Here is a 14316-nt window from a genome sequence, read left to right on the forward strand (position 1 = left end):
CAGACTGCCCATGGGGACTGCTATTCCAGTCATTTCACAGGGCTGAGCTTAGCCCTGGGTGCCACAGTGGGAAGTCCCAGACTCTTTGAGACTAGATTGCTTTTTAGACATGCCAAGGAGAAACCACTTGATCAGCCATATGTCAGCATCCAGTAATGGGGAGATTAATAAATGAGCTCTCAGGGAACAGGCCTATTCATGACTTTAAGCCTGTCACGCTCATTCTGGATCCAATCACGAAAACTAATAAATTAAATGCAGAGAGCGGTATTCACACATTGTACACCCTGCTCAGAATAAATCACTACTTTAGTGAGAATTGCTACTTTCATTTTGTAGAGTTGACCTCTTTGAACATAGAAATTCTGCACAATTTCATTTTCATATAATAAAGTTTGACTGGGTTCATTCAGTTTGCAAGATATGAATTCCAAGACAGCAATATGTCTTTAAATATCTGCACTTCAAATTAAAGAGAAATTCAAGTGGGTTTTGTTGTTGTTGTTGTTTGCCTGTCCTGGTGGTTGAACTCTGGACCTGAGCACTGTCCCTGAGCTTCTTTGCTCAAGGCTAGAACTCTACCACTTGAACCACAGCATTACTTCCTCCTTTTTCTGAGTTGTTTATTGGAGATAAGATTTTCACAGATTTTCCTGTCTGGGCTAACTTTGAACCATGTCCTCAAATCTCAGCCTCCTGAGTTGCTTGTATTACAAGTATGAGCCACTGGGGCCCAGCTCAAGTAATTTTCTGTATACATGTTTACATACTATTCAAGTTCTCATGGAACTCAATGTTTTAAAAATATGGGAGAAATTTGCAAGTAATGCTATCAATAAGTTATCATATTCTTACACATCAAAAACAGTCAAGTGACACAAACATCTTCAGTTCTTTCTCATAAAAACCAGAATCTTTTCTTTAGCCTCATTTCTTAACTAGACTACACAAGAAAGGAAACAACTAGACAAAAATTCTGAATGGTTATAAAATTATGTCTGATAATGTCTATTTAGTATGTTGACAAATTATCACATGAATGTTCTATTCATTTCAATAAGTCAAAATTGTTGTAGGGAGTACTGCTGACTCCATCTTGATTAGGGAAATGTGGTAGCAATTGTTAAAATGAAGTTAAGTATTAGGTCAACCTGACTGCAAAATTCTGCTTCTGTAAATGTCTTGCTTAACTTGCTTGTGGCTTGCTCTACCCCCTGTATCAACCCCCTACATCTGTGCTACACTTTTACCTTTAGAAACCCCAGCTCGAGGACTGTTATGGGTCACAGTGTCAGCTCCCAAGTCTGTGTCCCTGGCTAGTCAGTTTGCTTTTTGCTTCCCAAATAAATCCATCGTTTTGCTTGAGACTGTCTCTGAGTGTTGGACTCTTGGAGGAACATGGAATCTCCTCCCTCAAACCACGTAACAAAAATATTTTACACAATATTTTTATGTGAAAATAATTCTATTTATTTAAGTGAAGAGACTGTTTAAAAAAACCTGTAATGGAACTTAATTTTATTTTTATAAAATTTTGTGATGGCTATTTTTGTTTTTCAACTTGATTCGATTGAGAATTGCCTAGGAGATAAAAAAAAAATGCACCTTTGGATATGTCTGTGAGACCGACAGATCTAATTCCCAGAGAAATTAGATTATGAGGGTGCTGCTCTAATAAATTAATCCCTCTGGTCTAATGGATTAATCCTTGTATGGCTTCAAGATTGGACAAAGTGAGTCCGGCCTGGTAGAGATTAGGGAATTGTGATTCAAAGCCAGCTCAAGAAAACAGAAAAAAAAAGTTTGTGTGACTTCATGTCCACTGTGGCTGAGTATGCTGGTACACATTTGATATCCCAGCAATGTGGGGAGGTACAAATAAAAGGATCTCAGTCCAAGCCAATCTGAACATGAAGTGAGACCCCTATCTTAAAAAAATAACCAAGAAAATAAAATTTAAAAAATAACCAACATGAAAATGACAAAAATGAGTTGGTGAGTGATTCAAGAGTGAGAGTTCATGCATAGCACGTGTATTCAACTCTAGCAACACACACACACAAATCCATATATGTATATTGTGATATTATGACATTACTGGAAAGTAGTGAAAAGTAGGAGGCGGGGCCTGGTTGGGTAAAGCCAATCAGTGCGGGGTGTGTCTTGCCCTTTTCCTTTCCTGTAATTCTTTTCTCTGCTTCCCGTCCCCAAAGAGGTGAAGAACATCCTCTGCCACATACACCTGCTGTCACGATGTTCTACCCAGGCACCTGGGCCCAGCTACTCCGGACTGAACATTCAGAAACCATGAGCCAAAATAAATCCTCCTTCTCTTGTCAGGTATTGAAAGACTATGTGTAAAGGAACTTGATTGTAAATAAATTGATTTTCATCCTCCCTTCCCTCATTCACTTTAGCACTTTAGCACTTTACACACTAAGAAATCTGGTCTTCCTGAAAAAAACTACTTGAGATGCAAGCTAAAGGAGAGAACAAATAACCCTGGTGAAAGAAAAAGAAAAAGAAAGAAAAGAGAGCCAGGAAGGAAGGGAGGGAGGGAGGGGGGAGGAAGAAAGAAAGAGAAAGAAAGAAGGAAAGAAAGAAAGAAAGAAAGGAAGGAAGGAAGGAAGGAAGGAAGGAAGGAAGGAAGGAAGGAAGGGAGGAAGGAAGGAAGGAGGGACGAAAGAAAGGCAGGAAGGAAGGCAGGAAGGGAGGGAGGAAGGGAGGAAGGGAGGGAGGAAGGGAGGGGGGGAGGGAGGGAGGGAGGAGGGAGGGAGGGAGGGAGGGAAGGAGGGAGGGAGGGAGGGAGGAAAAAGAAGGGCAAAGAATATAGAACTCCCCTATGACCCAGCAGCCCCACTTTTGGGTATCTATCCAAAAGACCACAAACAAAATCACAGGAATGCCACCAGCACAACAATGTTCATGGCAGCACAATTTGTCATAGCGAGAATCTGGAACCAACCCAGATGCCCCTCAGTAGACGAATGGATCAGGAAAATGTGGTACATATACACAATGGGATTTTATGCCTCTATCAGAAAGAATGACATTGTTCCATTTGTAAGGAAATGGAAGGACTTGGAAAAAGTTATACTAAGTGAAGTGAGCCAGACCCAAAGAAACATGGACTCTATTGCCTCCCTTATTGGGAATAATTAGTACAGGTTTAGGCAAGTCATAGCAGAGCATCACAAGGCCCAATAGCTATACCCATATGACCACATAAGATGATGCTAAGTGAAATGAACTCCATGTTATGGAAACAATTGTTATATCACAGTTTTAACTACTTTCAACGTCCCATGTATATCTGTAGCTTCTATCATTGATGATGTTCTTGTATCACCTTCCTGTGGTTGTACCTACACTATCTCTGTAATCTTATCTGAGTATATTGGAAACTGTGTATACTGGTATTGGAAGTAGGAAATTGAAAGGGATTACCAAATTTGACAGACACAGGGTAAAAAAAAGACAAACAACTACAAAAGCAATACTTGCAAAACTGTTTGGTGTAAGTGAACTGAACACCTCCGGGGGGGGGGGGGAGGGAAAGGGGGGGAGGGAAGGGGGTATGAGGGACAAGGTAACAAACAGTACAAGAAATGTATCCAATGCCTAATGTATGAAACTGTAACCTCTCTGTACATCAGTTTGATACTAAAAATTTGAATTAAAAAAAAAAGAAGGGCAAAGAGAAACTTCCTGTGTAGGAGAATAGGAAATACTATGATTCTATGCCCAAGCAGGAGAGGCCTGTTTAGTATTCCTGGAGCCCACTCATGCAATTTGTCTATGTAAGGATATCCTAAGAAGGGTAGGAAGTAATTGAGAATGTCACTCAGTTGGCAGTACCAAGAACAGTTCTAGAATAGACTAGGACAGTTCTGGACTCTGGCTGTAGTTTAGGTGAATTATGCACTTGAGCATTGTAACAGAGCATCGGAATCAAGTTTCAGAGCAGTGAATGGCATTGAAATCTATTGAGAGGAGAAATCTAGAAGCTTTGGTGATTTGGTCTGGAGGATTAGATGTGTGGTAGATAGAAAGTAGAGCCCCACAAAGGCAATTAGATTTCTGATTTGTACCACATGATATTCCCAGGATAGAAGAATAGTGAATGAGATCTGAACTGTAGAAGAGGAAGAGGAAAAATGATAAAATCTGTTTGGAACATGTTAATTTTGGGTTGTCTCAAATACTCCCAAGTGCAGGCATCAAATATATAGTTAGATTCATGGATTTGGAGCTCAGGAAGAAGTTTTGGCTAGAGATACAAATGAGTGACTCATCTGTACTGAAAGGGGAGCAGAAACACAGCTGTGTCTCAAGAGCATACTTAAATGACAGTCAACAAAGGTTGTTCGGAAGAGAAGATGAGATTTAAAGCACAGCAGCAAGTCTTCTTGGGCTTTGTTGTAGAAAAGGACTGCCCCTGAATAGTAGAAATAGATGGACCAAAAATTCATGCTAAAACCTTGGATTTTTGGTTTCATAGATCCAAAACAATGTGAACTGTTCTCCACTGGAGATTATGACAGGAAAATATAGATAGATAGGTTTGTCTGCAGTGGTATTTTTCTGAGACCAATGTATCCACATATTAAGAATAGGAAAATTAGATATTTAATAAGAGCAGTAGAATTTATACTTGCCAGAAAAAGGGCAATGTGAGAAAGTGTTGGTAGATTGGCAGAAACTAGCAGTTCCAGTAGATGCAAGGAGGTCAGAGAACAATTCTACAATGAGACAGACAATTCTGCAAGCTAGAAGGAGAGAAGGCCATGATAAGTGTAAAGTGGTTGATGTAGTTATTGCAGAAATGAGGCAAAGATTAGTGACAACAAGGTCCAAGTTGTGATCATGGGAATGGGTGGCTAGGAAGACATAAAAGGTCTTTGGAAAACAGAAGATTGAGCGTTGCAGGGCATGGTGTTGGGCAGCTCTTCCAGGCTAACATGGAAGGGCCTAAAAGATTTTCAAGGACTTGTGATGAGGAGGAAGACTGCCAAGCCAGGGGCTAATGTGCTTGCTTGTTCTGTGCAGGCAGAGAAATGACCTTGATCCTAGCTAGGAGAAGGGGAGAGAGAGAGAAAAAGATAAAGTGTGCCACTTTTAGAAGAGCATATCTTTGTTTTCTGTTGTGGCTTTCTTAAACAACCAGTATGGGCAGTAAAGAAGGATCCAGGAAACTCTAGGTCCTAGGATCATATGAACTGCTCAATCTCTGAACTCCATGAGATGTGAAAAAAGTAGTAATGGTACCATTTGGAGGGGCTGCGAGAGAAGTGGTTCTCAGGAACGTCAGGAGGTGTGCAGAGACTTGTGGATGAGGTTGGGGACCCATCATTGAATATATGCATGCGGTGGTAGTCCCACACAGCAGGGTAAAGGGTTTCAGATGCGTGGAAGGGAAGGCTTTGCTTTGAAGCAGGGAAGGAGAAACCGTTCTAGAGACCAAGACCGTTGCACCGCAGGGGACTCATGATAGTAGTATGAGAGTTAATGAATAAAAACCGGGATGGCCTACTGAAAGCAAAACGTCATTTTAAGGGTACAAACTGATCCTGGAATTCCTTGGCCTGAGGTTTTGCCAGACAGACAGGATGGCCATTGTGCACGGTGTGGCTGGACAACAGGTCTATAGTAGGGTTTCTCAGCCTCAATACCACTGACATTCTGTGCTCGATTGGTTTGGGCTGTGGGGACCTATCTTATGCTTGCAAGATGTTTTGTAGATTCCTGGCCTCTACACACTACTTGCCAATTGTACCCTTGCCAATTATGTTGCTAAATGTTACATGATGTGCCCTCTTCCCCCATTGAGAAATTCTGAGTGCCAAAAGCTGAATGAGGAGTACAGAAACTATACATTTGATGTAGTAAAGTCATGACTTGTGGACATATTTTTAGAATTGGCTAGGTCTAATAGTTTCAGACACATAGAAGAAAGTTGGTCTCATCCTTAACAGACATTCCCAATTTGTGTGTGTGTGTGTGTGTGTGTGTGTGTGTGTATGTGTGTGTACCAATCCTGGTGTTTGAACCCAAGAGTCTAGGAGTTATCCTTGAAATTTTTTGCTCATGGCTACCATGTTACCACTTGAGCCACATCTCCACTTATGGCTTTTTTGGTGGTTAATTGAACGTAAGAGTCTCATGGACTTTCCTTTCTGGGCTGGCTTCAAACCATGATCCTCAGATCTCAGCTTCCTAAGTAGCTAGGCTTATAGGTATGAGCCACCAGCACCCAGTATATCCAGTTCTTGAAATTAAGAAATGTATCCTCAGCTGGGCACTGATAGGCACTGGGGCACCTGGAAGATTGTGGTTCAAAGCCAGCCAGGGCACAAAAAAAAACCCAACACAACAGTGTGACTCAATCTCTCCACTTAATCAGCAAAATGCTGAACTTGGAAATATGGTTCAAGTGGTAGAGCACCACCTGTGAATATGGGAGTTGAGTTCAAGATCTCGAGTTCAAGCCCCAATACAGTTACAAAACAGTAAAAAAGAAGAACGATAAAAGAAATGTATTCTCCAGCTTTATCATCACATCTCTTATTCTTCTGTCTGGACAGCTTTTGCTTATTTCCTCAGTTGATGATTAAGACATATCTCCAATAAAAATATTCAAATAAATTCCATAATTTTCCCCAGCTGCCCTTAGTTTTTAGAATGTGCCAGCAGAGCATTTCCTTAATCATCTCATCCTTCAGATATACTAGTATAGACAATTTCTTGATGAATGCAGTTTCTTACTGTAGTTACCCAGTACTTTTCTTTCAGAGACATTTTTATAGCAACATTTACTTGGGGCTGGTATGGTGACTTATTTAATGTCTTTTTTCCTATGAAATATTCAGGTTATTATTATTATTTTATTCATTGCTAGGTCTTCTGCACCAAGTAGAATACTTAGCTCAATAGGGCATCTATTAAACGATTCAATGAAATCCTACCAAAACCCTGTATCCAAAATCAGAAAATAATGTTATCAAGCAAGCAAGCTTGCCTGGTACAATGTTGGATAATTTTTCTGACTTTTCTTTTTCTACAGTACTGGGTTTAAACTCAGGGCTTTACACTTGTTAAGCAGATGCTTATTGCTGAACCACGGGTGCACACAATTTTGTACTGGTTATTCTCTTTTTTAAAAAAAATTATTATCAAACTGATGTACAGAGAAGTTAGTTTCATTGAATACATTTCTTGTACTGTTTGTTACCTCGTCCCTCATTTTCCCCTCCCCTCTCCCCCTTTCCCTTTCCCCCCCAATGAATTGTTCAGTTCATTTACACCAAACAGTTTTGCAAGTATTGCTTTTGTAGTTGTTTGTCTTTTTTTACCCTGTGTCTCTCAATTTTGGTATTCCCTTTCAATTTCCTAGTTCTAATACCAGTATACACAGTTTCTAACATATTCAGATAAGATACAGAGATAGTGTAGGTACAAGGACAGGAAGGGGATACAAGAAGATCATCAATAATAGAAGCTACAGTTACACATAGCACGTTGAAAGTAGTTACAACAGTGATATAACAATTGTTTCCATATCATGGAGTTCATTTCACTTAACATCATCTTCTGTGTTCATAAGGGTACGTAATGGTTATTCTTGAGATAGGGTCTTACTTCCTGCACAAGTGCATACCTGGGCCACTAGTCACCTATTTTAGACTTCCTATGATAGCTAAGAGAACAGATGCATGCTATTCTACCCAGATCTTGGTTGAGAAAGGGTCTCAAGAACATTTCTGCCAAAGGCTGGGAATGTGGCTTAGTGGTAGAGTGTTGGCCTAGCATGCATGAAGCCCTGAGTTCAATTCCTCAGTATTACATAAACAGAAAGAGCCAGAAGTGAAAAAAAACAAAAACATTTCTGCCAAGATGGGCTTGAATTTGGATGGCTCCAATCTCAGCTTTCCCAGTAGCTAGGGTTATAGACCAGAGCCACCAATGGCTGGCTCTGATACCTTTTTTTTTTTTTAATCAAATATCTTTATATTAGTATACTTATTGCTCAAGGTGATTAGCATATTAGATAAGAGATCAGAAAATCATACCATTCAAAGATGTGTGAGACATTTTAGGTTAGAATAAATAGGTTATATTCCTTGTGCTACCAATACTAAAATCACAAATATTTCCACTGGCTTGTTTATTTCTTCAAATATATGTTCAGCTCTTGGTCTGTACTTGGTTCAAGGATGTACTGGGTTTGATTCTGTTAGGGTTTGCTGCACCAAGCAAGGATGCTGTCTTACAAAACCTACCTGAGGCAGTGTTCAGATGGCATTCTCCAGCTGAATTCCTCACAGTTTCAGTCTTAGAAGTTTTCAGAGGAACCAGAAATCATTCCAGCTAGACTGAAAGACAAGAACGAAGAGCATCTTGAGCTAAATGCAAAGAAACCACGATGTTAAAGCCTTAGAATTCTGAGGAAGAAGGTGGCAAAATTTTACTGTGGACATATGACATCCTGATACCATGTTCTTTTAACACGCAATGATTCTGTGTCCTTAAAATTTTAGGTTTTTCACATTAAGGAGTAAGAGGCAAAATGTATTTGAGAACCAATGATAGCTAACTAAAGATTGGTGCAAAAAATCCAACAAATCAAATAGTCTAAGAAGCCCCAGGTGCTAGTACCTTGTGCCTATAATTCTAGCTACTCAGGAGGCTGAGATATGAGGATTGTGGTTCAAAGCTAGCATGGGCAGGAAAGTCTCTGAGATTCTTGCCTCCAAATAACAACTAGGTAACTGGAAGTGGAGCTGTGGCTCAACTGGTAGAACACTAGTCTTCAGCCCAAAACCTCAGGGATAGTGCCCAAGACCTGAGATCAAGTCCCACAACCACAACCACAAACAACAAAATAGTCTAAAAGGAAAATTAAAATTTGATAGGCTACTAATTTCTCCAATGGGTGAAACCATAGAGTTTATGTTTCTTTGGGCTTGGCTCACTTCATTTAGTATGATTTTTTCCCCAAGTCTTTCCATTTCCTCATGAATAGGGCAAAGACATTTCTTCTAATAGAAGCATAAAATTCCTCTGTGTATATGTACCACATTTTCTTGATCCATTCATCTACTGAGGGGCATCTGGGATGGTTCCATATTTTAGCGATGGTAAATTGTGCTGCGATAAACATAGTTATGCTGGTAGCTTTAGTGTGATCTTGCTTGTACTCATTTTGGTAAGTGCCCCAAAGTGGGGTGGCTGGGTCATAGGGGAGCTCTATGTTTAGCCTTTTGAGGTACCTTTACACTGTTTTCCAGAGGGGTTGAACAAGTTTACACTTCCACTAACAGTGTAGTAGGGTTCCCTTTTGGCCACATCCTCACCAGCATCTGTTGTTAGTTTCCTTTTTTTTGGCCAGTCCTGGGCCTTGGACTCAGGGCCTGAGCACTTTCCCTGGCTTCTTCCCGCTCAAGGCTAGCACTCTGCCACTTGAGCCACAGCGCCGCTTCTGGCCGTTTTCTGTATATGTGGTGCTGGGGAATTGAACCTAGGGCCTCGTGTATCCGAGGCAGGCACTCTTGCCACTAGGCTATATCCCCAGCCCTGTTGTTAGTTTTCTTGATAATGGACATTCTTACTGGGGTGAGGTAGAATCTCAATGTTGTTTTGATTGGCATTTCTTTTATGGCCAGAGATGCTGAGCACTTCTTCACGTGCCTTTTAGCCATTCTCATTTCATCTTCAGAGAAGTCTCTCTGTAAGTTTTCAGCACATTTATTGAGGGGGCAGTTGTTACTTTGAGACTTTGTTTTGGGGGAACTTATTTTTTTGAATTCTAAATATATGTTATATATGAGGCCCTTGTCTGTTGTATGGCTAGTAAGAGCACAATAGCTCAGTAGCAATGTATATATGATCACAGAAGATAAGTGAAATGAACTACAAGATTTGGAAATAAGTGGTTTATCTTTGAGGTTATTTCCAGTGTACCCTATGATATTATGCCTTTGTCTTTTGTCTTTCTTCCCCAAACTTTTACCTCTGTTATCACTGTAATTGACTTTGGTACACTGGGTATAGTATGTACATCTATTGAAACTACGTGAGGGGAACACCAAAATGGAGAGATGAAGGGTAAAAGGCAAACCAACACTTACAAGACAATATGCAGTAAGCCAACTGTACATGTCAGAGGAGGGTGGGGAGGGATCTGAGGAGGGGAGGAAGTTGGAGAAAAATGAGGGAGGAGGTAACAAGTTTGATGAGAAATGTACTCACTGCCTTACAAATGTAACTGTAACCCCTCTGCACATTATTTTAACAATAAAAATGTAAAAAAGTGATAGGGTAAAGTTATAATGATCATAAATACTAGTTGATTTGTCTTTCATAGAGATTTTACTTTTTTCCAAACATGTTAGTGAAATCAGGTTAAGATCAAATACCTCTTGGCTTGAGTATATATAGGAAGATAATTTTCTATTCAAGTAGGAAGTTTCTGAAAACTAGATGAAAATAAAAACAGCACACAGAGAGGATGAAAATTAGAAGGAAATGAAAATGGATTGCTACAGGAGATTCAGGATTAGCATAATTGAAATACAGAACAGGATGTAGTTGTCTGGCTTGAAATTGTTCCTTGGCTATATAGTCTTACTCATTTAGTCTCTGTTCCCCACCCATGCCTTTGTTTTTAATTTTGTGTAACATTAAGTGAAAAATAAATTATTTGAGACCTGGTCTGAGACCAGGTTCATGGCTATACTTAAAACTCTTATTAGGGGGTCTAGCTTCCATTTTCTAATGCATGCAACTGACTAAATTAATTATATTGTAGAGAAGCCAAATAGATTTCCTTCTGTCTCAATTTTATTTTGAAAGCAATAATTGGGCAAAACTACTTATGAAAGGAGTATGTAAAACTGTGCCTATTTCAGCTCATTTGAATAACAAAGATAACTATTATTTTCAATCTGACTAAAATACAGTATTTAAATTTTATACACAAACCTTCAATTGGTTTGGTTGAATTATATATCATGTGATATATAATAACCTAGTATTTCATTATTATTGATTATTATGTTGCTTCAAACACTTTTCCTCTATTGTATCTTTCAATACTCTTGCTTTTTAAGTACTGTATATAGAATATACATTTGTTTACTTCTAATGTAAACCTAGAAGTGAACATAATGATTGAACAGTGATCCATCATGATTGAACAGCTAGAATAATTGTAGGCATACTGTTTAATTAGCCGAGAGACTTGCTTAGCAACCTGATGTTGGTACAGTTTCCTTTCAGAAACTGGGCATTAACAGACACAAACAGGGAGGTGAAAATGTTGTTCTTTCAAAGGGTTCTTTTTTTTTTGTTAAGAAAAAGCCCCCTAGGCCAGGCAAACTAAAATTGTACAAGAGTCATAATAAAAGAACACAAAGCAAAACAAACAAAAATTAAAACCCCACAAACAAAGAACATATCTAATTTGATTCTTTCAGATATTTTAAACACAAGCAAAAACTATAGAATGAATTTCTTTGTACAGACATTTATTGCTTTGAGACCTAACACGAAACTACCCTTTCCCCCAAAATTACCTAACTATACAGAATTTAGTGAAATGAACTCTATTTTATTCATTCGCTATTTTTTGGAGAAGTACCCACAAGTATACTATTTTAAAGGTCAGTCAAAAATGACTTAACAATCAATCACTAAAAGTGGAGCTGTGGTTGAATGCTAGCCATGAGCACAAAAGCTTAGAGACAACAAAGTAGGCCCTGAGTTCAAACCCCAGGACCAGCCTAAAAGAAAAAAAGACAAATCAACACTGAAAAAAAGTCATATATTCATATGAATATCATACATATAAATATGTATTTTATTGTATTACGAGTTATAGATATACTTATTTGTTTTTATTATTTAACTTTTATTGTCAAGGTGATGTACGCAGGGGTTAAAGTTATATACGTAAGGTAATGAGTACATTTCTGGTCAAACTTGTTGATTCCTCCAACATTTTTCTCCCACCTTCCTTCCTCCCCAACCCTCCCACCACCCCAAGTTAATTTCCAATATATTATCTTGTGAGTATTGCTATTGCATTGGTTCACCTTTTATCCTTTGTCTCACCATTTTGATGTTCCCCTTCACTTCTCTAATTCAGATAAGCATATGTACACTATCCAGGGTATCAAAATCAAATACAGTGACAACAGGGGCTAAACGAAAGATATACAAATTTGTTAGGAGTTTCCTGACAGTGTACTGTGCACAGCATGGCTGCATGTATGCTTCAGTAAGATACAGCCCTCATCTCCTGCTGTCAGCCTTCTTGCATTTTTTCCCCCAGGCCTGGAACATAGATTCCTTCCTAACTACAAATTCTACTGTGAGCTGAGGGAAATCCAGGCCATTCTCCTGTGTTCCTCTTTGTCTTTGTCTTCCTCAGAATCCACCAACAGATTGATAGCAGGACTGGCTTGATGGGACCTTTGGATGCTGAACTGTCTGGATGAAGAGAAGATAGAGGGCAGAGAGCTCCTAGGATGGCTTACCACGCCAGAGAAATCACACTTAGCACAAACCCCAAGGCGATTTCTCTGTGGTGTTAAGAGCAGAGGGGTGGCTCTTTTTTCTGGGAATTGAGAGTGATCACGAAGATCTCCTTCAACTGGGCTGTGGACAACTCCCTGAGCCTACTCACAGGACAAAGTTTTTCTCCTTGACTGACTCTTCTTTTTCAAATAGGTCCTGTCCTTCAGCCTGTCTTCAAGAGCTTTGTGGCTAACTAATGAATAAATAAAAATATTATTTTGGTGTCCAGAGAATTTATGAACATTGCCAAGTGTCTTTTAAAGGAATAAAATATGATTTAAAAAATAGTGGAGAAAGCATATGTTAAAACTTTCAGCATCAGATTAGCTTCTCAGCTCAGCTTAATGAACCTGGAAAGGAAAGAGGAGAATTTTCTCTGAAACATAACTACTAAAAATGAATGAGGCAGGGAAAGGTACCAGAATGTTCCATCTCAAAATATACCTCTTTAGCATAGGGATTATTTTGAGCTAAAGACCACCGAGAACCAGCAGATGTAGGAAAAGCTCTAAAAAATAGGACATGGGTTTTTCTTTTTTCTTTCTTTCTTTTTTTTTTTAGAAAAGGAACTTTCTATTTACAAAGGATTGGGAAGTCACAGGGTCCCACCAATGGGGCCTTCCTTTATTATTATATATACAAACAGGAATTATGTAGTGATTTGCTTATGTGACAGGTATATAGACAAAGTTTTACTTTTTGCCAATGTAGTTAACAGGATATATACTAATAGTTATTATTTTTATTATCATCAATCATTGTTTTTATTATTGTATGTGCTGGTACTGGGGCTTGAATTTAGTACCTGGGTGCTGTTTTTGCTCCAAGAAGGATGGTGCTCTACTACTTGAGCCACAGTTCCACTTGAGGTTTTTGGTGGTTAGATGGGGATAAGCATCCCAGGTACTTTCCTGCTCAGGCTGGCTTTGAACAGAGTTTCCTAGATCTCAGCCTTCTGAGTAGCTAGGATTATGAGTGTGAGCCACCAGCAGCTGGCGTGAATCCTTTAGATTTCTTATTAAACCCTAAGTGTGGAAAAATGGGGAAAGAAGCAAATGTCCTAGAGGTCGTGATGTCCTCAAGAAGAAAGACTAGAAAGACGAAGTAGGTGAAGATGATCAACAACATAGGATATAAAAAGTAAGACTATAATTATGCAAATATGTGTTATCTGCACAATTATGGTGTCTTAATTAGGATTATAAAGAATTAGTATAGGATTAGTATGTATATGTTTATTCTTATCTTATATTTGTTTATTAGGGCTTTAGAATTGGACTCCTAGGCTAGGGATATGGCCTAGTGGCAAGAGTGCTTGTCTCCTATACATGAGACCCTGGGTTCAATTCCCCAGCACCACATATATAGAAAATGGCCAGAAGTGGCGCTGTGGCTCAAGTGGCAGAGTGCTAGCCTTGAGCAAAAAGAAGCCAGGGACAATGCTCAGGCCCTGAGTCCAAGCCCCAGGACTGGCAAAAAAAAAAAATAAATAATAATAATAATAATAATTGGACTCCTAGTATTGATGTTTTTGGTTTTTTTTTCAAATTTTTATTATCAAACTGATGTACAGAGAGGTTTGTTACGTATTTCTAAAAACAGTAATTATAGCAATTTAAAATTATCATTGAGACATTAAACATTCAGAAGTAAAATTTAAGACATAGGAGAAATGGCACACCAGGAAAAAGTCCAGAGACTTTTATACTCATTAGGAATGATACATGTAGATCTTAATCA

General features: G+C 38.9%; 1 protein-coding gene across 1 annotated transcript in view; it reads right to left on the reverse strand.

Moving 5' to 3' along the window:
• Klhl32 (kelch like family member 32) overlaps positions 1-14316 on the reverse strand; it is a 195627-nt gene that overhangs the window by 144075 nt on the left and 37236 nt on the right. The window contains exon 2 of the mRNA XM_048353802.1: positions 8280-8372. Coding sequence (XP_048209759.1) covers positions 8280-8302 — 23 coding nt within the window. The 5' untranslated portion in view covers positions 8303-8372. The remainder of the gene's footprint in view (positions 1-8279; positions 8373-14316) is intronic.

The sequence above is a fragment of the Perognathus longimembris genome, chromosome 9 (genome assembly GCF_023159225.1).
Source record: "Perognathus longimembris pacificus isolate PPM17 chromosome 9, ASM2315922v1, whole genome shotgun sequence".
Classification (NCBI taxonomy): domain Eukaryota; kingdom Metazoa; phylum Chordata; class Mammalia; order Rodentia; family Heteromyidae; genus Perognathus; species Perognathus longimembris.